At 31.4% G+C, this 26,936-nt stretch overlaps 4 protein-coding genes across 5 annotated transcripts; all 4 read left to right on the top strand.

The window, feature by feature from the left end:
- Positions 1-1,469: 1,469 nt before the first annotated feature.
- LOC8267072 lies at positions 1,470-7,972 on the top strand. Of its 2 annotated transcripts, XM_002530666.4 has the most exons (6): positions 1,478-2,202; positions 4,059-4,151; positions 5,747-5,876; positions 6,609-6,891; positions 7,001-7,055; positions 7,499-7,972. In XM_002530666.4, exons 1-6 carry the CDS (start codon positions 2,080-2,082, stop codon positions 7,571-7,573), a joined length of 759 nt encoding a protein of 252 aa, XP_002530712.1. In that variant the 5' UTR covers positions 1,478-2,079; the 3' UTR covers positions 7,574-7,972. The 2 variants fall into 2 exon arrangements, with proteins under 2 accessions (XP_015581810.1, XP_002530712.1); XM_015726324.3 differs by lacking the exon at positions 4,059-4,151 and having other exon boundaries at positions 1,470-2,202.
- Positions 7,973-11,338: 3,366 nt separating this feature from the next.
- On the top strand, positions 11,339-11,890 carry LOC8267073 (agamous-like MADS-box protein AGL61). The gene has a single exon (XM_002530667.2). The coding sequence runs from the start codon at positions 11,339-11,341 to the stop codon at positions 11,888-11,890; it is 552 nt and encodes a 183-aa protein (XP_002530713.2).
- A 1,250-nt stretch (positions 11,891-13,140) lies between these two features.
- On the top strand, positions 13,141-18,188 carry LOC8267074 (nudix hydrolase 23, chloroplastic). The gene is made up of 7 exons (XM_002530668.4): positions 13,141-13,645; positions 14,156-14,284; positions 16,381-16,457; positions 16,646-16,781; positions 16,878-17,018; positions 17,099-17,157; positions 17,686-18,188. The coding sequence occupies exons 1-7, from the start codon at positions 13,358-13,360 to the stop codon at positions 17,744-17,746; spliced, it is 891 nt and encodes a 296-aa protein (XP_002530714.2). The 5' UTR covers positions 13,141-13,357; the 3' UTR covers positions 17,747-18,188.
- A 1,075-nt stretch (positions 18,189-19,263) lies between these two features.
- On the top strand, positions 19,264-24,079 carry LOC8267075 (metal tolerance protein C2). The gene is made up of 10 exons (XM_015726316.3): positions 19,264-19,877; positions 20,082-20,190; positions 20,302-20,341; positions 20,967-21,043; positions 21,231-21,319; positions 22,359-22,428; positions 22,550-22,588; positions 22,711-22,861; positions 23,508-23,597; positions 23,783-24,079. Exons 1-10 carry the CDS (start codon positions 19,430-19,432, stop codon positions 23,882-23,884), a joined length of 1,215 nt encoding a protein of 404 aa, XP_015581802.1. The 5' UTR covers positions 19,264-19,429; the 3' UTR covers positions 23,885-24,079.
- The last annotated feature ends 2,857 nt before the right edge of the window (positions 24,080-26,936 follow it).

Below are 26,936 nucleotides of genomic sequence, written 5' to 3' on the forward strand. Positions count from 1 at the left end.
TATATGTCTATCTTTTACGCTCTTAAGTTGTAAGTTTACCTCTATAATTATTTATTAATAATTTTTAAGTTATATTTATAAATATTAATGGAATAATAAGTGGTATGTGAATGTTTAAATTTGAATTGGATCTCAAATTCAGACTATATCTACAGTAGATTTTTTTTTATAATTATACTATATATAGCAATAATATTTATACAGTAATAAAAAATTACAGTCCCAATTTGGATCAGTTATGAATAAAAATAAATTCTTTATTGTAATAAATGATAAATTTTTTAAATTCTGTATTATTTTTTTTTTCACTATATATAGTAATATTTATATATATATGTATAATTTTAAAAAAATATTTTATACTATGTGTTTATTTTACTGTAATATTGTTTTATCTCATCAATTTTATTTGTTCAATATAACAAGATATTTATGTATTTATTTCACCAACAAGATTAAGTATTAAATTTAAAAAAAATTTAAATATTCAAACCCGGATCAAGTTATAATATTCTCTTACAACTATAGAAAAGTTTTAATATATGTATCAACTATTTATACCATTCAACATACTAGTTAATACTCATTGTTGAAGTGTACATTACACTGTGTTCATTTCCTCAACAATTTAGTATAATACTTTTAATATGAAAGTTATTTTAACAGTTTTTGGAGACTAAATAAAGAGTATAATTTATATAATAAAGAATATCTTAAAAAATATTTAAATATAAAAAATTAAATATTTTATTAATATATTTTTATATTTTATTTTTATCTTACTTTTATTTCATAAGCATTCGTAGTTTTAATTTCTATTTAATTTTATTTTTAATTTTTACTAAAAAAAAATAAAAATTATAATATTAATTAAATCAAATACTTGGAAAATTTATAATGCATTTATGTATTATAGAGTAGACAATAAAATTTGACTGTTTATATATAAAGAGTCAGAACTCTCTATTTCATATTTAAAAGATAAAACGTATATTGAATTGTCATTTTATGATATGACTTTTTAAAATAAAAAATATGAAATATATAAAAACTACATTAAAAATTCTTTTAAATAATATAATTTTTATGCATATGCATTGAAAATGCTGTTACATAACATAATTTTGAACCCAAGAAAGAATACAATGGCCATGGCCTTTTAGAATACAGAGTCAAGAAATGGACTCAGCATAAGAGGAAATGCTAAATTTACTGGGCCCATTAAGATAGATGGGTCGGAGAACGGTTACACAAAGTCAAGTGCTATAATAGGCTTTTCTCATCGTCTATAAGTACAAGAATTTCTTAAGGAATTTCTTTGGATGATTGAATATCGGGACAGGATAGATTCTATTGTTTTTTTACATATTTTATTTTTAATAAGAAATATTTTTAGAAATTTATATAATCAGTAAAATAAAATATCAATATTATTTAATTTCTCATTTATATTATCTATAAGTGGTGTTTTATTAGTAAGTTTTATTTATTTATTTCAACGGTCATAATTAAATTTAGCAAATTTAATGTCTTAAAAAACACCAAATCAGTTGCGCATCATCACTCAAACAACACCTAAATCAAAAAAAAAAAAAAACCAAAAACTAACTGCCTTTGCCCTGTCTGTGTAGTCAGTTTGAGTCTTCTTTTAATTGGTTACTACTGTATGTGTTGTTTAAAATTACTGTTTCCTATGAAGCTAGAAGTTAACACTACTGCCTTCAAAGAACTGTGAGTCATTTGAGACTAAGATTGACCATAGCCTGGTGATGTTTTTAGCTAAAGAACTTTGGCTTAATATGCTATTAGTAGAAGGTTTTGGATTAAAACGCTGATTTTGGGGCGAATTGGACCTTAAGAGAGTTGTTCAGGGGCTAAATTGACTTTTTAAGCCAATTCCAACGGTATAAGTAACCATTTACCGGGAGTCAATCTTTAATTTTAATTTTTAACCCTACCATTTGAAAGCGGAAGGAGTTAATGGAGTTGTCGATGTGCCAATATCAGACTAACTAGTTATTGTGTCGTTGTTTCAAGGACAGCAATTTTGACAAATATTTGGATTTAGATTGCAGAGAAATGATGAATAGCGGCACAAAAGCAGCCATTTTTATCCCTCAAAGCAATTGTTTTCAGCTGCGGGCTGCTCTCTTTCATTCTACTCCTGTCCTTGAACGCAAAAGACGCAATTTTTGGGATTGTGTTAGTCTCTTTCTATCTCTCTGTCTCTAAACACACAAGAACATACATAGATGCTTTATTATTTGTTTATTGTATTATTATTTTTATTATTTTAGTGGCCTTAAATCATTGGTTTTTTTTTTTTAATCTGGGTTCTGTTCTTTTCTTTTTTCTTTTCAATATATTTGTTTGGTTTCAATCTTTTTGATGATTTTTAGCCTTGTTGCAATTGGGCATTGTTTTGTTTTAGAATTTAATATAAAGGGATGCCTTTGTTTCATGGGTTTCTATGATATGAAATAGAAATCAATTTTGCTTTTTTAAAGGTATGGTTGAGTTTATGGTACGAGCTTTACAGGAAAACTGTATGGAGCAGGTGAATGTTTCTCATTGGCAATTTGTTGGTAGTTTCTAAAAGTTTGATCTAATATTAACGGGAAAGAATTTTAGTTTTTTGTAAGAGATTGGAATGGTTCCATGAAATGCTATTTGCCATTCTATAAGAATGGTCCCATTTATCTTAAATTTCTACATATGATGTTCTGGAATTTGTTTGGAAATTTGTAAATAGATTTATGTAAATGATGTTTTAATGCTCATTTTTCTGTATGCAAATGGTATTAAGTGTATTAGGATAATTTGGGTGATGGCATAATTGATGCTTCAACTTTTTCTGCTAGGGCAATTTCTGTGTCTAACAGTTTGTTGTCTGATGGAGCGCTCTTGTAAGATTGACCAGAAATGAGTTCATTGTGAATGTATTATGTAAGAGGAATTTAGTTGACAAGCTAAGAAGTGAGAGAAGAGATGGTGAATTGTTAACTGCCAGATACACTATGAAGCTGGCTGGGGAAAATGACCAATCGGAGAATATTTAACTAATTATTGTGATAGACCAGTAGGTATATGTGAGCTTAGTACATAGTTACTTTGAGTCTTAGCAATATTCTCGAAGTTCTTTATTGCATAATACATTCCTCTTATCAAAAATCTATTATGGCACTTGAATTTAGTTAACATTGTACTTGACTTTTGGTAACTAGTTATCTCTACAAACTGCAAAAGTTTTGGAAAATACTTGGGTGTAAGCCTGGATCTGTATCTGCACTAAATAGCTTATCCCTATCAAGTCTTATGTGCTAAAGTAGCCTAGGTGATTACGTAAATCACTGAATCATATGAGTGGATAGTACAGAGATTCTGTTAACAATTGTTTATTATTTTTCATTTTTTTCCTTATTTGCTTCTTCAGAATGCAATAAATACTATGACTTTACACTTTATTTCAAGTGGTTCAATTTGGTGATGGGGGGAAGCTATTGCTCGGTATAGTTGTAGTAGCCTTGGGCTTATTTCATCATTACTTCTCTCTAAATTTTTTGTTTGCTGTGGAGCAAAACCATAGGTTATACTTTGGGAACATTACAATGTATGGAAGATGGGGATGTTCATAAATTCTAAGAAAAAATGCTTTGGTTGATATTAATAATACACATTCAGTTGTCATCCTTAATCTAATTCTTAAAGGCATTTCTTTAATGTTATAAGCAACTTAAATATTGCCATCCAAGTTGCCAATATTTTATTTAAATTGGAAATATGTAAGTTTCCTAGCTGGTTTAAAGGTTTTCTCTTTCTATTCATATTTCTTTTTTTCTTTTTCTTTTGGCTCTTTCCTTGGTGCATCCTTACATGTTCTTTCCGTTCATCCATCTGTATTAGTTTTTCCTTTATTGCAAGTTCCCCACACATTTATAACTATAATCTATATTTTATATTTTCTTGTTTTCTTTCTTGCTTAAATACTCTATATGGCCTTCTTTTTGTACGATTCAAGTGGCCATATTTTCTTGCTAACTAAAATGGTTCGCTTATAGAGATCTAATGGTTATTCCCGGAGGTCAAGGAATCTGCACGGAAAGCAGTCATTATTGCGGAATGTCAGTGCTTATGCAGACTACTTGTTCCAGGTTATTCATGACATTGCTATGTTCACTGTTGATGTTTTATTGAATTTTAAGTCGTTTGCTTAATTGTTCTTTTAACATTTCTCCAACTCTGAAATGGAAATATATGTTTCTTTGGTCTTAGTGTTCCCCTTCTTGCTTTGTATGTTAATAGGAATTAAATCAGGTTAGTGGCAATCATGAAGTTCTTTTAGGAATTCTTAAAACACATGTTTGATTTTTATTCTTTTACTTTTATATATATAAAAGAATATTCTACTGTGTAGGATTATAATATTTTTTTCTTTTAAATTTCAAATTTTGCAGAAATTTATTGGTCTAAGAAATTTGCCAAAATGTGTAGATCAACCCCTGTTGCGACTTTTATGGCTCATTGAATCAGATGCACCCTGGTGAATCATTTTGTTGCTGTGGTCACACACCTTAAAATTGACAACAATGTTATCATAAGTCTTTGTCTTAAATATTTGGTGATTATACTTTTTCTTAGGTGGAAAATAATTGGTCTTGGTGTCTTCTTTTAATTTTCTTAAACAAAAAGCAAGTAAAGAAAAAGAAGGTATAGCATGTATGTTTCATAATCCTGAAAGGTTACTTGGCCTTTTTCCCTTCCCTATTCTACGACTTAGAATTTTCTACCAATTGAAAGGGCCTTTGGTTGCGGGGTTTACATGTCATGAAATAAATGAGATTTGCAAGGGGGAAATGTTAAGGGGAGAATAAAGTCAATCTGAGCAGAGGCTAAGGGGCAGTTCAGAATCAGAAGTTGACTTCATGATATCGGTGTATTTAAAGTTATGATGAGGGGTTCTTTGGTTATAGGTGAGGTATCTCGGAAAAATGGCGTGATGTTATAGATGGAGACTTGGTTTGAAACATAATTTAAGCTGAGATGGTTGATGTTGAGCTTCGGGTGTAGGACTGTTTCAGCCATATCAACTGTTAGCAGAAGAAAGAAGAAGAAGAGGAAGTAGAAGGGAAGTTCGGGCAGAGTGAGGGAGCTGTGTGTGCATGACCCTGGTAGGGAATGAGAAAGACAGGAGATTTGAAATTCTCATCCTCCCTTTATTCTTTCTCAATCAGTAACTTTTATAGCCTTCTTTGAACGTTTGTTGTTATATCACCCTTAATTGTCACTTTTCTGTATCATTCTTCATAAGACCATTTTAAAATCTGAACTGCTGATTATCAACAGCAGTCATGGCCTTATGGAATTCCAGTTTAGTAGCAGCTTATGGAGATCGGACTTCTAATCAGAATCTGAAAAGCAGACAATCTGCTATTATCTGATTTTGAGGGCTATCAGAGCATGTCGTCTTCTATTTGAGCCTAATTTGTAGAATTTGTTATTACTGACTCATTGAACTCTTTGTTTTGTCTCATTCACAGAGCAATTATAAGTTATAACAGGAAATTGTTTCTTGTGGAGTCACCATTAACATTGTTACACCATAACCAGATTGGCATGGTTCTTGTTAAATTTTCTTTGTATTACTACCTATTGCTATTTCTAATTATTATGTTTGCATATTGTATAAGTTTTCTGGTCAGTGGATTTCTTTGAGTTCCTTCAATCATTATTTTCTCTGAATTCACAGAGCTGGAAGGATGATTTTGATGAAGATGATACATCTTCTAGCAGAGGCACCTCATGGTTTAGAAAGCAATATTCTAAGGGATCCAGAAGAAACTCGACTGGCAGTCAGGGATCCAGGCGTGCGGGTAGAAGTAAGGACAATTGATATCCCTGTGCACTTAGTAGGGCATATCTATCCTGTATGATTGATATGTCAAATGGAATATCTGTTTACGGATTTCAATGTTGAGACTGTCAGACAGTAAGCAACTTACTAGGATAAAATTGTTCAGGGAATTTGTAAGTTGGCAGGAAAAGCATTGTGGATTGGAGAAAATACCTTTTATAAAAAATAGAAAAAGAAGATAAGTTATATTAAGTAGATCTATCAATCCATTAAAGTATGGAACATTTCAAATAATTCTGAGACACGGCTGAGTAACTGTTTGGTATCAATTTTCTGTTTGGTTTTGGTTTTTGTTGTTCAGTTTTCAAAACATAATATATTAATAAAATATTTCATTCCTTGTTATTTTATTTCTCAAGACAAAAACAGGTTTCACTACTTAGAAAAACCATAAAAAATAAGTAATTTGTTTGGTTTTCTCAGCTTGTTTTCCAAAAATAAATATTTTGAATTTGAAATAGAAACTAAAAATAGGAAACAGAAATGATAGCAAACAGCCTGCATTTATTTTTCCAAATCCAACACTACATACAATAGAAAATGTCTTATATTACTGCATGCTTAAGTCTTGAATGGGATTAGATTTCTGTCATTGTATGTATAGATTTGAATTATGCCTAGTATTAGTATTAGGTTCATCTTTTTCTCTTTCTGAAGTTCTTTAATAATTTATGCGGTTTTAACTTTTATTCAAAAGGTTTCCAGTTTTGCGAAGATGAGGTTGATGTCGAGAGCATATTCCGATCTGCATTTGGTGGGAATCGATACTTCTACTGGTCTTTCATAAACGAAGAAAACCCCCATTGGAGGAGATCATCTAACTACTCTAACTACTATGAGAGGACCTGGCGACACCGATTTGAACACGATTATGATTCCTCACCAGAGTCTGATAGTTTGGGGTCAGATTTGGCTTCAGATAGGCTTGCCCTCGGGCTGAGTGCTTCTGGTCCTCTTAAGATTGAAGATGTTAAAAATGCGTGAGCCCTTAATATACTTATTTCTTTATTGCACATACCTCACTTGATTGAGCATAATAGTTGGCAATTAGACCACACTTTCATTTGCTATGTGGCTTTTGACTTCCAGATATCGGGCATGTGCATTGAAATGGCATCCTGATCGTCACCAGGGCTCTTCCAAGGTACTAGCTTTGTCCAGTCATTTACTAAGCTTGGCTACATATATATGTTTTCTAATTGATTAGCTGAAGTAAAAGGGTTACTTTGATTAATTGTGGGATATTGGACAAACCCTTTAGCGAAAGGTTGCTTAACATTCTTCGGAAGGAAAAGTCCATTTTTAGTGATAGGAGTTACAGGCATGAGCTTTTTTTTCCTTTTCTTTTGAATATTGCGAAAGAGTTCTTTTTATCTCAATCACAGCTCTAATGTATAGCACGACTCCTTTCGGTAAATAGGCAAAGGTTGCTCAATCATTGTTGTTCTAGATGAATTTATATCTAACAATGGGTAAACTTTCTACGTTTAACAGGGTTTGCATGCCACTATTTTACAAATTAAAAAACTTCTGCTCCGAGCAAATGAACTAGTATCAATAGGGCAACTAATCATTGTTCTTGAACAGGCTATTGCAGAGGAAAAGTTCAAGCTTTGCAGTGCAGCATATCAATCTTTATGCGATAAGTTGGCCCCCGCATAGAGATTGTCCTAAGCATGTTTGTCTATACTTGACCTCAAGTCGCTGGAATTTCCATGGGCATGCTAGTAGATGTAATGTAGCCAGAGTGAAATTCTTATTCAATTTAACAGTCGATGAAGTTTCAAGAGGTGATGGCAGAATTGGCATAATTCTGCCCACGAGGTATACAGCACAATAACCATCTGATGATGATAGCAATAGCAATTTTTTTGACCCAAATGTATTAATAAAGGTTTGTAGTCCATATAATCAAGTTAGATTTTAGAACAAATTTGGTGATCCCTAGTGCCATTATAGATTGATAATTATTTTCTGTCACTAGTCTTCAGCAGGACGAGCATACAGATATATGCGAATCTCTACTTTCGGAGCTTAAAATATCTTGCACTTTTCATTATATGTCTTACAGGGTAAAGAAGCAGCTTGTACATGCTTGACTCGGGCAAGCAAACCTTTTTATGAATTATCTATGAAAAGGAAACCCAGCAAACCAAATATTGCTTAGTTAGATGTCTGGAAATCTCATTCTTGATTCCAATAATATGAGTTTTGATGGCTCTTTTGTTACCTCGGACTTCTAAAGTCATCCAGCATTTCCGGGGGAAGGATGACACCTGAGGTTTTGTTTGTTTTGCTGAAAATATTTTCTGCAGTTTTTTCAGTGTCTGATGCATACAGGAAAATAAGTTAATGGACAATATTTATAATTCAAAGAGAAAACAAACAAATATTTTTTTATTTATTTTTCAGAAGGAAATGAGTGTTTTGAGAAAATGAAGTCATTTTCTGGATTTGTAACTACTTATAAGTAATAAAATTAATTATGAAATATTTATATGGACATATACTAATTAGATTTAATAGCCTCCGGTGGCCATCAGGCATTAGCCATTACTTGCACTAGTGACCCGAGCCAGCCAATCACCAAACGTTTATTAGAATATTTTTTTAATTAGTAAATTTTGTATAAATTTTATTTGTTTTTAATTATAATTTAAAAATATAAAGTTCAAATGTTTACGTCTGAAGTATTCTTTTTTTTCTGAGATGAATACGTCTTAAGTATTGATATATACATAAATCACTTAAAATAGGTGATTTTTTTTTTTTTAAATTTCAGATCAATCCATTTACAGAAACACTAATATCGAACATAACACAATCAATCCGCCGAATAGTAATATAGATTGGTAGTTAGTTCTTCTCCAACAGCTGATGGAAGTGTCTTGGCAATTTGATTTTCATCTCAACTTCTAGTAGCTCACATGGTGCTTTTGACATACCTGTGATTTTCACTAGTTTCTCTACTAGCTCGTCCATGCTCGTTTGCTAAATTCAAGCCTGTCGTTGATACTATTGACATCACTGTGAATATTCAACTGATAGTTGCTAAGGCAAAGCGGAGTCATATGGTGCTAAGGGTGGTCGCCGTTCCCGGTCCCATGGCCCCTGGAATAGACCGAGTTCGACAGTGTGAAAAAGATTAAGAAAATAAGATTCTTTTAGAAACACATACAACAAAAATAATTTATGAAATCTCTTTAAGATAACTTTTTCAAATATGATTTACTTGACGGTTCTGGTTTAGGAATTAACTGCTGCAGTTCCATTAATCGAGAAATATATCCTAAACCAGTTTCCATATGGTTTGGAGCCAAGTTCTGGACTCAAAACTGGCCCGTGGCTACCTTTAGATAGTGTAACTAAAGCTCTATAAATGCAAGACTTCGCTTTTGGCATTCATTCTCAATATTAGATAGTTTGTTTGGAGACTCCAAAGTAAATCTATCCACTACTGATGAAATTGACCAGAATAAGCACAAACATATATAACTCATAAAACATGCTGAGACCAAAGTAAGGCACCCATATAACAGACAACCAAAACATCATTAACAATTAAAAAGAAAAAACAAAACTAAGACATACTAACATAGTCAAACTAAAGTCATATCAAGATATATTTATTAACTTTTATTAATGAAATATTGTTGGGGATGCATTTGATTCTTATAAAGACATTGAAATGCTTGAAGATGCTAACCTTTTTCTTTGATGAACTCCTCCTTTTACTCATGTATTGATGATAATATAGATTATTGTTATGAATTTTCATAAATAATTATTGCCTTTTTAGATTTTTATTAAGACTATTGGTATAACTTATAAGCATTCGGTGGTATTACCCCTCACTGCAAATCCAATAATTGGTATAATGAGCTGAAAACTTTTAAGAGAGGAAAAGTTTTGAAATTACATTTTGGCTATAAACAAGATATGACAAAAACAATCACATTTTATAGTTATTATTAATCTTCTTTTTTTTTTTTTTTTTTACTTTAGTTACTTAAAATATTAATTGTGATAAAAAACTTGCATTTTTTAAAACTAAAATAAACTTTTGATTTGAATAATAAGTATAAAGTAATTTAATTGTTTATGACCTTTTTTTTTTAATAAACTGTTTATAAGACTTAATTTATCATATGTCACCCCTAAATAACTTAAATTAAATATTGATATATTATATTATTTGTTAATTGGTGCGTTTGTATTAGTTGACTTATCTATTACTATTAACCAACGTGAAAAACTGAGTACTTACTGCTTTTCTAACTAATAACAAAAAAAAGGCTTAATTATCAAAAATATTTTAAACTTTACACATGTTATCAAATATAACACGTAATTTTTAAATTTTCAAATTTCAGCATATTGATTTCAATTTTGGTGTCAAGTGTAATCTTCAACTAAGTTTGCTAATGTGACATAAACTCCAGCAATAGTAAAAACGAGGCGAGTCAATATTAAGATTATTTACATATCTCGTTATTAAAATATTATCAATTTTAAGCATGTAAAATTAATTTATTTTATTTTTTTAATTTTTTAATTTTATTTTTCTTTAATGTGCTTAAATGATAAAATTTTAGCAATACGAATACTGACTTAGTTTCTCAGTTTTTTTGCTGTCGCTAGAGTTTATGTCATGTCAACAAATTTGGTTGATAATTTCATCAGAAGATAAAATTGAAATTAATTTTAAAGTACGATGCTGAAATAAAAAATTTAAAAACTATATGTTAGATTTGATAAAAAGTTCAAAGTTGATTATTGTTTTGGCAATTAAGCCTAAAAAAAATATCATAGGCTTGAGGGCTCTAACACACTGTGACTTAATAGAGAAAGATATTTGATTCGATAAACAGTTTATTCCATCAATATTAGAAAAATTATCTTGCAAAGCTATTTCATCTATAATTATAAATATGGATTTGCAATCCTTAACTAGAAAATATCTCCAAAATCGAATTGTTTTTGAAACAAAATCTAGAAAATAAAATAAAATAAAGAGAAATACTAACTAGGAATTAATATTTTCTATCAAACATATATATAACGGTTCATATTTTTTTCAATATTGTTACTCTAACAACTCATCGTCTGTGGGATTGGCATTGAATTTTAAAGGTAAAAAACGGTTGTTTTTATGATGACAACTTGTGTTGTTAATCCCATACTATGACAACTATGGAGTAGTAGCAGAAGATCACATAACACCCAAATCCTGAATAATTAAATGGTAATTATTTGTTAGAGATTAAAGTAATTAAATGATAATTATTTGGCAAATGAGTAGAATTTGGAGGGAATTTAACACTATAAATTCCCAATGTTTCCCTCCAAGTAATGCCAGTACACAGAAAAAGAGAGAGAAAAGACTAAGCATTTGACACTCTATTCAATTCTTTAATTCAGACTACGATGAAGAGGTGTAGTTTGGGTCGGCAGAAGATTGCCATTGAGAAAATATCAAAGAAATCTCATTTACAAGTTACCTTTTCCAAGCGTCGTGCCGGACTTTTCAAGAAGGCTAGTGAGCTTTGCACTCTTTGTGGTGTTGAGATTGCGATAATAGTTTTTTCTCCTGCTGGCAAGGCATTTTCATTCGGCCATCCTGAGGTTGGGTCCGTCCTGAAGAGATTTCTTGCCCGGAATCCCCTTGGTTCCATTTCATGCCAGTTCATCCAAGCTGACAGAAACGCCAATGTTCGTGAGTTAAATGTGCAACTGATTCATGCCCTTAATCAATTGGAAGCTGAGAAAAAGAGAGGAGAAGCACTTAATCGGATGAGGAAATCCAGCCAAAGTATGTGCTGGTGGGAAGCTCCTGTTGATGAACTTGGGTTGCAAGAACTGGAACAGCTTAGGTATGCATTGGAGGATCTAAAGAAGAATGTCGCAAAAGAAATCGACAGGGTTTTGGGTACTACTACTAGTTTGCCATTTTTAGCAGGAAACAGTTTCAGATTATGAGAGCAAACGAAATGAAGAACATAATGGAAAAGGGAATCTTTTGAGCTTTCCGTAATAATTTAATTAAGGCAGGGAATTACGAATTAGTATTTCACTATTTAATAACTGCCCGTTGTATTGTTCTTATAAATAAAATATAAGTCTCAAAATTTATAAGAGAGTATTTTATCATCACTAGAAGTCCTATTTGGTAAGCTTTAAATTAACTCTATTTATAAAAAAAGAAATTTATCATTGTTTTTTATTTTTCTAAAAATATAATTTATATATAAAAAATAAATTATATTATTAATAAATTCAACATCATATAAAGTTAATTTATAATTTAATATTTATGATTTATGATATTTTTAAAAGTATATCTTATTTTATTTGTTATAATATATACTATTTTGTATACATTTTTATATAAATATATTCTAATTTATCATTTTTAGTTATTTTTATAAATTTTTTATTAAAATAATTATTATAAAGTGATAAAATCTTATTTATTTCAATATTAAAATATATAGGCTTCTTATTTTACAATAACATAAATGCTTTTATTATTTCATATGTTTTAGATCTAAAAAGAAATCGGAAGTTAATATATATATATATTTGTATAGATAAAATATATAAATATATATAAATAATATATAAATAGTATAATATTAAATTAATAAATGTTTTAATAAATAATAAAATAATATAATATTAGAGGTCATGTGGTATATACATAAAAAGTTAATTCTTTTGAATTTAGAAATGGTATAGCAGAAAAAAGAAATGTTAGTTTAGAGTTTTAATTGAAAATATATAAATGGATTAAAGGGTTTTTTGTAATTTTTTTTAATTTGAATGTGTCATCCAACCCAAAATTCTTGCTCCTAACATGACATGTACAAGATATGGTGGCTCTTTCATTTTTATACTGTATTTTTTAAATAAAATCCTAATTAACAATATGTTTGGAAAAAGAAATTTTTTTATCAGGTAGATATTCTTAACTCTTTTTAAAGTATTTATAAGAATGTCTCAAAAATATTTGCACCAAATAATTAGATCAAAACGGAGTTCAACCTAAACTTAAAAAAAATTAAACCCAGCCAAAACCTGTCTCAGCAATTAAACAGAATAACAAATGACATGTCGTTCAGAACTAGATTCTTCTTCATCATAGGCAAAAGGACAGTCGTTCACATAACAAAAAGTCGTTTGAGTACGAAGATTTGATTTAATTTAATTAGTAAAAACATAAAACTTTGTGACCCGGCCTGAAGTCGCAAGAAAGAAGTGAGTTAACGCGGGATCTTTGTTAGCATTTATTTGACAATTCTTTTTCTTTTCTTTTGGAACAGTGTTTGACAATTGATTGAAACCACAAATTAGTCACCATCTATACCTTTGTTTCTTTTTTTTTGCTTTGGGAGGAATCTATAATCCATTTTTCAATATTTCAAAGCAAGAATTCTGTGAAATTCAATGCTAAAAGCAATACAAAATCTGGGTTTATCATCTTCAGGATTCGTGGCTTATCGATGGAAACCATATCCACATGCCACTAGCAGTTTAACCATAGTCTCCACTAACCCATTATCCTATTCTACTCATAGAAAAGGACCCACACCAGCAAAGCCTACTAATGTTTTCTTGTCTCCTTTGTCGATTCGCAAAGCTACTATTTGTTTGACGCCAATTCGTGCCCACTCAACTCGGTCCGAGTCCAAGATGGATCGTCCTCCTTCTTCATCAGTCGCGGTTAGATCAGCTGTGAGTTTCTTTGAGTTCCTCATGGGTTTATCATAAATATTCTATGGATATTATTGAGGATATGGCATCTAAACTCTATTTTATCAAGAAATGAAGCATACTCGGCAAAGATATGATCTTTAGACGTAGGCCGGTAGTCCATTATTGTATACTTGTTGTAATAATTCTTTGTAGTGCTGGTACTCCAATTGTATAATTTATAAAGAATTTGGTCTAATATGCATTAATATGATCGAGATTTCTACTTCGCATTGACATAAAAGAAAGAGTTTAGCGTCTTCTCTTTCATGTGCTACTTCTTTTCTGTTAAAAATGCTAAGCTTACTGCGCAAAGATTTGATCTTTAGTAATTTATTCTACAACAGCAATAAGAATTCTTTGTAAAGCTGGTATAAAGAATTTGATGCAAAGGTAATTTCAGTTATCAATTTCTCTGAATTTGATGCAAGTTTGTGAACCTGTTCTATTTTGAACGTAGTTGTCGGCGTTTATAATTTATTTTTGGTGCAGCATGTTCGGAACATCAAGTTTTGTCAGTGGTGTGGTGGTGCAGCAAAGCATGAGATACCTGAAGGAGAGGAAAAGTTGAGAGCTATTTGCACAGTTTGTGGAAAAATTGCCTACCAAAACCCTAAAATGGTATGATGATGCGTTGTGTTGAAGCTTTCTGATATCTTATTTGATTCCACATATGGGTGAAATTTTTGAGGGAACAATTTTCTCCTCTACAGTACTCCTTGTGAACTTGAATATAGTTGGTTAGATATTACCAAGGAGTGGTTGCGCATGGATGACTGCATTTAACTTGAGATTTTGTTTGGATTAACGCGTTTGATTTGAAATATTAAGTTTTAAATATAAGGATTTCAAATAACATATGGTTAGAGGTTATTTTAAATTCTCATTAATCTGAAGCCATGTAGTTGCCACAAAAGAGATTTATCACAAATCCAAATCCAAATCCAAATCCAAATCTTAATATCCAAAATGAATTGCTAGATCTACTAATTTCTTAGCACACTTTTGAAAGTATTGATCTTAAATCAAGGTGTTTTAAGGATTGAATACAATTTTGGACGTTATACATAGGGACAAAGTTGATATAAAGGGTATATAAAGGATGTGCAGAGATTTTCCAGGCTAGAGACCAATGATAAAGAAAGAGTTAGAGGATATAAAGGACTTAAGGCGTTGAAATTTCTGCCATAAAATAGAAATTAATGAATTATAATGCTTGTTTTGGCTCATTTGATGAGATTGAAAGTGATTATTGTAAGCATGTAGCTGAAGCATAAAAACTACCTGCGACTAAAAGTCTAAAACATAACTTTAATTACTGTAATTGCTCAAATAGAAATATGATAGAGTTTACCTGCAATTACCAGTCACTATTATTTATTATTGCTGCATGATGACAACTTATGTTCATTTTATTATGCATTCTCATTTTACATTTGATAAGTGAAAAACCTTAGATAGAGAGTCTCCTACTATAGGCGAAGTACACATAATCCATTGCTAATGTTTGGGAGGGGGGAGGTGATTTTCTTTAATTTTTTATAGAAGACTTCTGAAAGAGGGTTTTGGCTTTCATTGAGACACAAGATTTTTATGGACTACAATGAGTAACAAGTTGTACTTCAGATATTAGCAGGAAACTCTAACCTTTCATGCATGTTCATATCAGATGCAGTCATGATCATGCCTATAATCATATGTATTTGAAGATTGCAAAGTATGTATAATATAATAGGAGTGCAGGATTGAATGGCTAGGATTGATGGAATTAGTCTACAGAGCTTGATCGATTTTTGGCTCAATCATCCTGAAAGACCAATGGATTTTGGAGCTAGATATCAAGGAGTGAATTAATTATCATTACAATTTGATGGTGTTAATTTTAAGCGGTTGAAATTGACTGAGAAACATATCTTAAGCGTCGGACCAATGGATTGTGGAGCTAGATATCAAGAAGTTAATTAATTATCATTACGATTTTATGGTGTTAATTTTAAGCGGTTGAAATTGACTGAGAAACATCTTAACAAAATGAGAGTTGATTTGACAGCAAAATTTTAAAGGAAAAGGGGGGCTTTTGGTTTTAATGAGTATATGAATTCCATGCTGGTGTTATCAAAAATCAAGATGAGGATATTTTCTATGGAATAACCAGAGAAAGTGCATTGAGCTTGACTTGGTAATTTAAAGGACTGACACACCACAACATGACTCGCTACTTTGAGGGCCGATTTTAAAGTACAATAGATTTTAGCCATTCTGGAATGATTTGATTACCATATTATTGAACCTTGAAGAAGAATGATTCTATCTGGAAGGCTGTGAACCAGAATGCTGAAATTGGGAATTGAATTTGGAAAAATCATGACATTTCAATAAAAAGAGGTTTAAGTCCCTTTTAGCTTGGAGAGAGAGAGAGGAGGTTTAGATTCCAGTGATAAATTAAAGGAGACTACTAAGTAGAAATGAATAGGCTGGAGAAAGAATCATATGGACCACCATTGCATGACTGCAGCAGTGGATGCTGCATGTTGCTAATTTTTTCTCCTAGAAGAATTCCGCATTCTGAAATACGTGCTCTTGTATAATTTTTTCTTTTATAAGTTTCTGATAGTTTAGTACAGCTTCTAGGTTTTGTCTGCATATTAAGGATTAATTACTGCCTTTGAATGTGATGTCATTGCCTAATATTGCGTGTTTCAAATTGATACTTATAGGTTGTAGGATGCCTGATTGAGCATGATAACAAGGTGCTTCTGTGCAAGCGAAATATCCAACCATCATATGGCCTTTGGTATGTACGTACTATGTACAGATTGGACTTTCTGTTTGAAAATGGTGCATGTTCTGTTATCTTTTAAAAAAATATAACGTTTCTACTCTTGGAAGGTGCTTGTGGTTTTATTTATTGGTGATGTAGCTAGTTCTATACCTTCAGTTGTTGTCATAGATAACCTAGATAATTGGTTGGCACTGACACAGGACCCTTCCCGCTGGTTACTTAGAAATGGGTGAGTCAGCTGCTGAAGGGGCAATGAGGGAAACCTGGGAGGAAGCAGGTGCAGAAGTAGAAGTGGTGTCACCTTTTGCTCATTTGGATATTCCTCTTATTGGCCAAGTAAAGGAAGAAATGCCTCTCAAAATGTCTTAATACTGATATTCTGTAAACCTGCTTGGTGCTTTACAGTGTTCTTTCTTGCCTTGTTTTGAGCAGACATACATAATTTTCTTGGCGCGGTTGAAAAAGCCCCATTTTTCACCAGGTGCAGAGTCATTGGAGTGCCAGCTTTTTTCACTTGACGATATACCTTTTGATTCTCTGGCATTTTCATCAATGTTGGTTACCTTAAATTTGGTAAGAGCTTATATGGGCAGAAAGCTTGTTCTCTTTATGCACCATTAGTTGCTCATTAGTCTCATCTCCTGTGGTTGCAGTATGTTGAAGATGTTAAGGCTGGAAGGCTAAAGTTTCACTATGGCATCATTAACAAAAGGTACTTTAAGAAAAAGCTGAAATTTAAGTACACTATGGATGTTAAAAAGAAAAGGTACTTTAAGATGAATTTATAGACTTCCTTCATAAGCTTAATTACCTCCTATGTCAAGAAGAATTTGAGCACAAGTGCAGTACTCAAATTAGCTAAACCATATGTTTTCTCAACCATGTGGCAATGGCTGCTTGCTCCATCCAGCTGTCATGAACCTGCCAGTGTTTTACAAAGGATAGCAGCTGTTTGTTGCCACCTGCGTGGTGCATTAGAGGCCAAAGATGGATGTGGATGCTGCCACCTTTTATTATTCTTATGAAAGAAACAGAGGATATTGAAAATGACCGACTTCTTTCTTCTCTTCTTTACATAATTTTTTTTCGCTCCTGAAAACATGTCTCTGTTTTCTCAGAATTTAAGTTAGCACAAGAAGTAATGGCATCTTCTCTTGGTTTTCTGTTTGTAAAATGTTGTACTTTTTCTAGCCTGCACATTCATTTTGTGATTTGTTTATTTTCTTATGCTTCCTATCAGGCCTGGCACAAGCCCTTCTGATATCCGCGCCTTTACTGTTGATTATCATTTTCAGTGCTGAATTATGGAAATTGCTCAAGACATCTGTTGTGAAATTGTTGAGACATAGAAGCATGAAATGCTTAGTAGCTGGGATTGAAATCCTTTTATTTTTCATCCCATGGGGAGGGGAGAGGGATTATTAAAGCGCGGTTTTTTATGTTTTGAGGCTATTGACAAGGGAAGGAATGGATTCTGTGCTCCACAGGATTATGGAAAAATGCCATTTCCTCTAAGCTGTTTCATTTGTAACTGGTCAGCATATTGGTTATAACATTAGTTGGTAGCTATACTCCACCCCAACTGTACAGTGAAGGCTAATTTCCCCTCTTGCATTGAAGTAAAACCCCGTAACCATTCGAATAACTGTTGATAGTTTTCATGATCTTTGGTTTTGCTGCTGGCTTTGAATTCCCCAGATAAGTTGATGAATGTGGATCTTCAGATGATCTTTTGTTTTCTTACTTTCTACTTTTGTGCATGAGTAAGCTTGTAGGTATGACCGCCTTGGATTATTTTCTTCTAGTAGAACTTAAGGGAAGTAATATTTTTTTACACTTATATTTGAATTAGCTGAGCTCCTAATTGGTGCTTAAGTTAACAAACAATTTGGCTCAATTTAATTATGTGTTCTTTTGATATTTTGGAGATTCTTGGTGGTAAATAAGGAATTGGGTGGAAATTGAAATCAGTTATTCAAACTGTTATTGGTATTTGATTCGCCAAAAATTAAGATTATTTTATTAATGAGAATTTTCAAAATTTTCTCTTAGAAATTTCAAATGAAAAGTATTAATTATTAATACTAGTAAAATAATAATATTATCATTTAAAATATATATTGTAATAATTAATTAATTGATGTTAAGTAAATAGTAAAAATATAGAAATAATTAGAAAACAGTTTATAATGTAAAAAAATCATAAAAATATCTTCACATAAAAATAGTAAAATATAAATATTCAAATAAAAATAAAGATCTTATTAAATTTTAATTTTAATTTTGATATCAATTTCTTATTCAACTAAATAATTTGCTAGAATTTGCAATCTATTTTTATTTTTTATTTTAATTTTAGTTACAATTTCAACTTAAACCAATTTAATTGTTGAAATATAATAGAATTAAATTACTTATATTTAAAACCTGCTAATTATTTATTTGTAATTTTATGATGGTTGATAAAAGTGATAATTTCTATCAATTAATTTTTTTGTTTAATTTTATTTACCATTTCAAGTATTATAATCCACATCTATTAGGCTTTAATTAATAAAAGAAGTTACTGGGTTATATATATTTTTTTCTTTTTTCTTAACAGATTAGATTTTTTCTTTTAATATTAAAAGTAATGTTGATATTTGGGTATTTTTTCAAAATTTTAAAATCAAGTTATTCGATATCGGTATTTTTTAAAAGCAATTGGAAAAACTACTTTAAAAAAAAAGAAATTGGAAAAATAAAAACAAAAAGGGCAATTTTGTAAGTTTATTTATTTTTTGAACAAAAGAGCAAGTTTGTAACTGAGAATAAATTATAGTAACATGCGATGGTCCATTTCCAGGAAACTGGCAACTTGGAATTAATCGCACCAAATGCAAAATTCTTCTTGCTCCTACTTTACTTGACTCTCTCTTTTCTTTTGAATTTAAACTATTTCAATTTACTCCAAATTAGGGTTCTTTAACCTTGAATTGAAAGAAATGCAGTCCTCTATGTACCAAACACAAGACACAAACTCACAACAACATTCATGGCCTGCAGATTTTGGATTGGGTACAAGCGATCGCAGGTACGCTTATTTTCGGCAATCTTCGTTTCAGCAATCAGGAGAGCCTCCACACACTCCGATTTCAATCATATCAAGCGACTCAACTACAAAGCCTCTGCTTTCACGCACCGTTTCAAGTATTGACGTCCCACCTGAGATTTACACTTTTGATTACGTAGACATGGAAAAAGAAGATTCCATGTCGTGGCCGTCGTCGTCGTCATCGTCGTCATCATCATCAGTTTTGTACACTCTGATTTCCATGTTTAGGGTTTTAAGGAGTGGAAATAGGCAAATGAAGCGGCTTTTGACTTTGATTTCGCTTAATGTTGCTTATTCTACTGCTGAATTAGGAATTGGTCTCTTTACTGGTCGTGTTGGTAAGAATTTCCAAATTCCGAGAATTCTGTTCTACTCTATTCTGATGTTTGGAAAGCTCAATAACGATTGCTAGTGTTTAATTGTTTCAACTTAACAGAAACAAGGAAATCGTATGGCGTGATTTTGCAATTGAATTCAGTTCAATTTGCATATTCATTTGTTCCAAACAGGGCCTTAGTTTGTTTATTTTTGTCTGGTTTCAGGTTTGGTATCAGATGCATTTCATTTGACATTTGGATGTGGCCTGTTAACGTTTTCTTTATTTGCAATGACCACTTCTAAGAAAAAGCCTGATCGTGTCTATACTTATGGGTAAGTATTGCTTGGTTGAAGCTACCCTAAAATGGTTGTTGCTCAGCATGTTTTTATACCTTATATAATGTGTATAAATTGTTTCACAACCACTTTTTTTTTTTTTTTCAGGTACAAAAGGCTTGAAGTTCTGGCTGCTTTTACGAATGCTGTAAGTTTATTACATTTCTTGCTCTATTTATATGTTGCTTCTGATTTCATATGCTTCAGTTTCATTTTTGTATTGACAGAAATGATATGCATTGTTGATTTCTTGATGGTTCTATATTCCTTCTTGTGCTAGTAGTAATGTAGTGGTACAAGGTGTTTCATTCAGAAAAAAAAAGGATACGAATTACTTGATTGAATCAAGAATACAAAATTATAAGTGTCACTGAGATGAATTTGTTTTCATTGCGATGATATTTTTATTTAATTCTAGCACATAGCTACTTTTGTTGTTGACTTACATATTCAACCTGCATTGAAGTCAAGTGGTTGAGATTGGACTTCATTTTCCACTTTGTGAAACACAGTTTGTTGTCATGATGTTGGTGTAATTGTGCTGTATAATCATTAGATCTAGTGTCATGGCTTTTTACAAGCTTTGGTTGCTTCTTTGGCACACAAGATACTTATCTAATTTGATAGCCACTTGAGCGTTTGTTTCACTGCCCACATATTTCTTTTATCTCAGTTCCTCTATCTGTTGGGTTTGAAGTTGCTAGGATTATGGTTAATGCTCTTTCTCTGTGCTAATATCTGGATGTTCTTTATTTTGCTGCATGTTTAGCCAGCTGTTTCTTTTGTTCATGTCGTTTTCTATAGCAGTGGAAGCACTTCATGCATTCATACAAGAAGAATCTGAGCACAAGTAAGTTGGTCTTGTGGGCTTTCAGACCAGTATATCATATAACGTGTTAATTCCTGCATTTGGGATGATATACAATTAGCTATTGCATGGTGGATGCATAATTGGCCTGAATTCTGATTTTTTTTTTTTTTAAGAAAAATAATGTGAATAACTTCCTGATATATTTGCTGATGAGATCTTCTTGCAGGCATTATTTGATTGTTTCTGCAGTGACAAATTTACTTGTAAATCTTATTGGCGTTTGGTTCTTCAGGAACTACGCTCGCATTAACCTTGGTTAGTCTTCTACTGCAGTTTTAGTTATGCTTGATATCATCTTAATAAAACTTAATCAATATAAAGGTAATTTCTCTGAATAATTTTTTTTTTTTGGTGCATTGGGGATTTAAATGCTTATTTAGATATTTGTCTTTTGTTTTATTATATGGAGGGGAAATTCTATAACATGGTGATTTTCCCACATGATTTCGAAAAGGATTCATATGTTGCTTTGATGGGGTTAAGTTGATCGTCACTGTTAGTGGGGTGGTTCAGTTTCGTGTGATTTTGCTATGATATTCAATTCAACCCATAGTCTGTGGATTGAAAATTTTTACCAATCCAACCCAATACGCAAAAACTAAAAAAGCAATCTAATCCAACTCATAATTGTGGATCAGATCAGATCAGGTTTTGTTTTATATACATTTCACTTTTTAATTTATAACTATTCCTATCAAGAAAATAAAAACACACTAATAAATTTAGCAGATATCAGCTTCTGAATGGGAAATGATATCTTGGAATTATTTTATTAACTATATAATTTGCTAGAGTTATCATCTTCAACAACAAAGAAAAAGAAATTAAAAGTGTCAAAAGCATGAAATGCTAATTTGCAGCAATCTAGATGTCAATTTATATTAATGTTCAAATGGAAATAAAAACTAATAAAAGAAGCAATCATACTTATTTTGTAGTTTTTCATGTATTTGAAAACAAAAGATAAAAAGAAAAGTAGCTAATTGATTACTTCATTTTAATATTTATTAATTATTAATTAAAACTTAAATTACAGAAATGTAGGGATTGGGTTAGATCAGTTTGTGTGTTGATATATACAATATTGAACCCGACCAAGAAAATGCGATTAAAAAACTCAAACTAATCCAACCTATGAAACTTGTTATCAAACCACAGTTTAATTATGGATTGGTGTGGGTTGGTTTGGATTGGATGGGCTGGGCAGTTTTTGAGCACCTCTTAGTGTTTCAATTATATACCCCTTGGTTTTCCTTCTTTGGGACTTACTCTTATTGTACATATTTACTTGCAGTCTACAGAACAGCAGAAGATATGAATTACCACTCAGTTTGCTTGCATGTTCTTGCTGATTCCATTCGCAGGTCTGCTCTCTCTTTCTTTCTTGCTGTCGACATACATCTTTCCTTTGTCAATTTTTTTTTCCAAGTACTTGATTTCTTATTTATATATCCATGCTAAGGTGGTAGCCTTATTGTTTCTCAGTTCAGGTTTAATATTGGCATCCTGGTTGTTGTCCCTCGGGTACTTTCTTCACCTTTCATTTTCAACTGGATTTCTCTACCTCTTTTCTCATGTCCTTCATATCCTCCCACCTTACCTCCTTTCGTTCTTCTTTTCTTTGTGATTTGTTTCTTTGGCTGCAGGGTCGCCAATGCTGAAGTTTTATGTTTGGGGCTGGTTTCCGTTGCAGTCTTTATGCTTGTCATGCCACTGTTTAAGACTACTGCTGGTGTTTTGCTTCAAATGGCACCACCTAGAGTTCCATCTTCAGCACTGAGCAAATGCCTGAGACAGGTTAGTTCTAGAAGGACTACTGCTAATTTACGTGCTTTTAGGTGCATTCAATGTAACTTCATTTACATGGAGAAGAAAATCTGATGTCTGTATTACATATGAAAAATTAAGGATGTAGCAGTAAATGGTAATTCAAAATGGTTTCACAATGCTTCTTTGCTTGATATTGTGATTCTTGTCCTCATTCAATTCTGTCTCTTCCTCTTAGTTTATCTCAAGTGTCTTCTATTTCTTGTGCTGCCTTGTGGCTGTCATAATGTTGCTTGTGAAACTAGTAAATAATCTTTGCTAGTCTCACGCATGAAAGTGACGGGATAATCATTTTCTATCCTTCATATCTTTTCATTATTTATCTCGCTGATAAAATATGGTGTTCTTAACATTTATCCAATTTAATTTGTCCATTTTTCGCTACTTATTGCCCAAGCTGTGTCGAAGGGAGGTATGGCAGTAAAACTGTTGATTGTGGATAATATTGCTTGGCAGTAAAGCTGTGTGATTTGTTGTGTTTGATTGAGAATTCTCCATCTAATTTGATTTGAGGCTAATAATCTGAAGGAGATATATTAAGCAATATCTTTTAATTGAGTAGATTACGGCTGCATTCCATCTGCTTTATTTTTTTCTCTGGAAATTTATTATTTAGGTTACTGCTCGGGAAGATGTTAATGAAGTTTCTCAAGCTCGTTTTTGGGAATTGGTGCCTGGTCATGTTGTTGGCTCGCTTACACTTCAGGTACATCACTAAAAATTCGCTTATTTGTCATCTCTATTCACACGGAGATTGTTTTACTTGTCGAACATGGTATACTTTTGATTGTTTAACATTTTTTTTCCCTTTTATTTTTTTTAATGTACATGGTTAAAAGACTTGCAGTTTACTAAATTTAGATCTTTGTTTTTGTGGGATGACACTTGCAGTTGAAGAAAGGGGTGGACGATAGGCCCATATTAGAGTTTGTGCATGGTTTATATCATGATTTGGGCGTACAGGACCTCATAGTGCAGACTGATTATGAATAAGACCCATCTCTCACTTTTTTATGATCTGTTGGTACAAGCAGCTTTAGTGTGAACCTCATCATTTTCTCTTCTTTTTTTGTTTCCCTAAATCATTGTCATTAGCAAACAGGTCTATTACCTATAGAAGGGAATTTTTAATCTATTTTCCCAATATATGGATAATAATTCTAATCTATTTTCTCGATTTACAATGTACACCGAATTACACCATTTGTAATTAGTATTTCTTTTCCCGTCTCTGACACTACCATTTAATTGCCTGGTGGGATTGCTCAATCACTTGTAGGATGTGAGGTGGGGTGTATTATGTGGAATCCTCTTCTCTCTTGCACCTGCTTGGCATTTTTTATTTATTTATAGAGAATGTTAGTGGATAACATTAATTAGGTTCTCTATCAATGATTTTCTCTATTATGGATTTATAAAGACACGCAGCAATTTTCATTTTCTTCCTGTTCTTTTTTTAAAGTTTTATAAAATTACAAAGTCATGTTTTATGTACTTCGTTTCCCAGCCCAAAGCATGCAGTCCTATTATCGTCTTATTACTCAGTATTTTTGCATTTCTTATCAAATTTAAGATGTATTTTTTAAATTTTTAATTGTAATAATATATTTTAATTTAATCTTAAATTCTAGTCTTCATTTCATTAAACCGACGGCAATAAAAAGAGTTTGACTCAATTCGATAGTTGATTTATTTTACTATTTACTTTTATGTGTTTTAAACTATAATATTTTGTAAATTCACTTATTTTTTGGATGGAAAATAGGGCAACAGCCCAAAAAGCTAGATGCAAAAACATGAATGCATGGGAGATCCTTACTTCCCACTGCCGCTGCAACATTCTCTTAATATCACGAACCAAACTCAACGTATAGTGCTCATGCTCAGAGTTTAATGAAATAAGCTGAACCACACCACTCAGTTATCCACTTCCAAGGAAGATCCCTAAATCCCAGCTGAGCTTAAGCCCGTACCACACTGATTGCGCACCAAACCACCTGCTGCAGCAATCAGATTATTCCTCTTAATCGAGCCATCTGAATTTCTAGATTCACTCCTCTTTTCTATTTACTATTTTTAAACAATGTTGAAATTTAAAAACAGCATACTACATTTAATTATAATTAAACCTGTTATGCACTATTTTAATAACCTATTCCTTCATTTCAATTTTTTTTTTTTCTTTCTTTGATCCCAGATGTAAAAATTCATTGTTAACAATCAGAATAGAGCCTAGGGGGCAAAACTTCTTTTTATTATCTTTGCTAAGAAGAAAAAGAAAAAAGAAGAAAAGAAAGGGACATAGTTGTACAGCCAGTCTGGATTCAAACATCCCTTAGCATGTGCATCTGCCTGTCCCTTTTAAACAACTTGAGCAACCAGAATTCTTCAATTTTAATGTATTTAGTCTTAAGTCCTAATACTGCCAACGGAAGTCCGGTCACATTAGGTTCCTTCTAAGGATAATAAATTATCAATGGGATTATTAGGTTCATCGGTCCATAAATTTCAGAAATCTACAGTCATCGAAAAGTGACAAAAAAAAAAAAAAATGTTCCACTTGGAGATTAACTCGAATCTTGTGCGTCACTCATCAGATGTCATGCTAAGCATAGCATACCAGTTAAAAATACATTAAAACCTCTTTATATTATAATAATATTATTTATGATGGAATAAAATTTATAATTATAAAAGAATTATTAAATTCTGTATGAAGATAATATAAATGAATAAATTCTTTTTATTTTCTAAATATCATCATAATAAATATAAAAAAATAATAAATATATATCAGTATTTTATATTTCAATCTAATACGTAGGTTTAACGTTGTATGGTTGGTCCAAGCAATTTTCAAATTTGCTTGTTTTCCACATCTGCAGCGAGGAATCACACATTGGGAGAGAAGAATTTTCCATTTCGCCTCATGAAAGTTAGGATTTCTAATAAATTATTCTTCAAAAGAAGTTTAGGATTTGACGTCACTCAGTTAAAGAGAATGGACTTTGTCGATGTGTGCGAGGTCGCGCTGCTAGCACGCCACCACCCAAAGGTGTCCCACGCCCTGGTTGGTCGAACGCATGTGACGGAACCACTTCGGCGAAAGGAATGACTTCCACTGCCGTTTTAAAGAAACAAGAAATGGGGAAGAAATTTTGAGAAGCCTGCTGCGATTTTACTTAATTGATCTTCATCTTCTTCATATTGGAACTCTTCCAGAATGTCGTTATCTCCGGGTTAAGATGTCTTTGTTATTCTAGATATATATGTTTCCATTGAAATTTATTAATTTTAGATAATTAAATATATATTAATTATTTAATATTAAATATTAAATACTTATATTTAGTTAGCCTTATAAAAAGTGGATTAAATTATTTCAATATCTAAAATTTAGAATAATACATATGGATGAATATTATTATTATTTTTTTAATCTGGAACTTTTAATTTTTAATATATATGATTTGTAAAGGATCTGTATGGTTGAATCCGTCCATCAGATTTGAGATGATGTTTTGGTTTTTTATACTACACTAATATAATAAATAGTATTATCCAATCCTGGAGTAAATCAAACCTAAGAAAACTCAATCTCACAATATGATAAAATTCTTGCACCCCAAGAAAAATAATCAACACATATAAATTATTCATTTTCTCATAATATAAAGTTCTTTTTTTCTTAAATCTCATAATATAAAGTTCTTGAATGGTGGCTTGAGGGTTAACTTTTTCTTTTGGGATTCTTTCATAAATATTTTAAGCAATATTAAAAATATCATTTTTTTTAAATAATATAAATTAAAAAATTATTTTAAAAATACAGTGGTATATATTAGGTATACATTTTTTATAAAATAGTATTGTTATTAGCAATTAGTAAATATTTCATAATTTTTATGATATTTAATTTTTGGTATATATTTAATATATGCTGACATATGTTTAGTATCTATTTAATAATATTAATTTGATTACATATCAAACTATTGGAGAGCCAAATATATACATAACTAGTACTTAAATATATTTTTTAAGA

The sequence above is a fragment of the Ricinus communis genome, chromosome 10, assembly GCF_019578655.1.
Source record: "Ricinus communis isolate WT05 ecotype wild-type chromosome 10, ASM1957865v1, whole genome shotgun sequence".
In the NCBI taxonomy this organism is placed as follows: domain Eukaryota; kingdom Viridiplantae; phylum Streptophyta; class Magnoliopsida; order Malpighiales; family Euphorbiaceae; genus Ricinus; species Ricinus communis.

Coding starts and splice junctions, on each gene's coding strand:
- LOC8267072 (XM_002530666.4), top strand. CDS start 2,080: ATGATGAATAGCGGCACAAAAGCAGCCATTTTTATCCCTCAAAGCAAT. Junction 2,203..4,058: donor GACGCAATTTTTGGGATTGT/GTTAGTCTCTTT, acceptor GTTCGCTTATAG/AGATCTAATGGTTATTCCCG. Junction 4,152..5,746: donor ATGCAGACTACTTGTTCCAG/GTTATTCATGAC, acceptor CTGAATTCACAG/AGCTGGAAGGATGATTTTGA.
- LOC8267073 (XM_002530667.2), top strand. CDS start 11,339: ATGAAGAGGTGTAGTTTGGGTCGGCAGAAGATTGCCATTGAGAAAATA.
- LOC8267074 (XM_002530668.4), top strand. CDS start 13,358: ATGCTAAAAGCAATACAAAATCTGGGTTTATCATCTTCAGGATTCGTG. Junction 13,646..14,155: donor CAGTCGCGGTTAGATCAGCT/GTGAGTTTCTTT, acceptor TTTTTGGTGCAG/CATGTTCGGAACATCAAGTT. Junction 16,782..16,877: donor ATATTCCTCTTATTGGCCAA/GTAAAGGAAGAA, acceptor TGTTTTGAGCAG/ACATACATAATTTTCTTGGC.
- LOC8267075 (XM_015726316.3), top strand. CDS start 19,430: ATGCAGTCCTCTATGTACCAAACACAAGACACAAACTCACAACAACAT. Junction 19,878..20,081: donor TCTCTTTACTGGTCGTGTTG/GTAAGAATTTCC, acceptor GTCTGGTTTCAG/GTTTGGTATCAGATGCATTT. Junction 21,044..21,230: donor CAAGAAGAATCTGAGCACAA/GTAAGTTGGTCT, acceptor ATCTTCTTGCAG/GCATTATTTGATTGTTTCTG.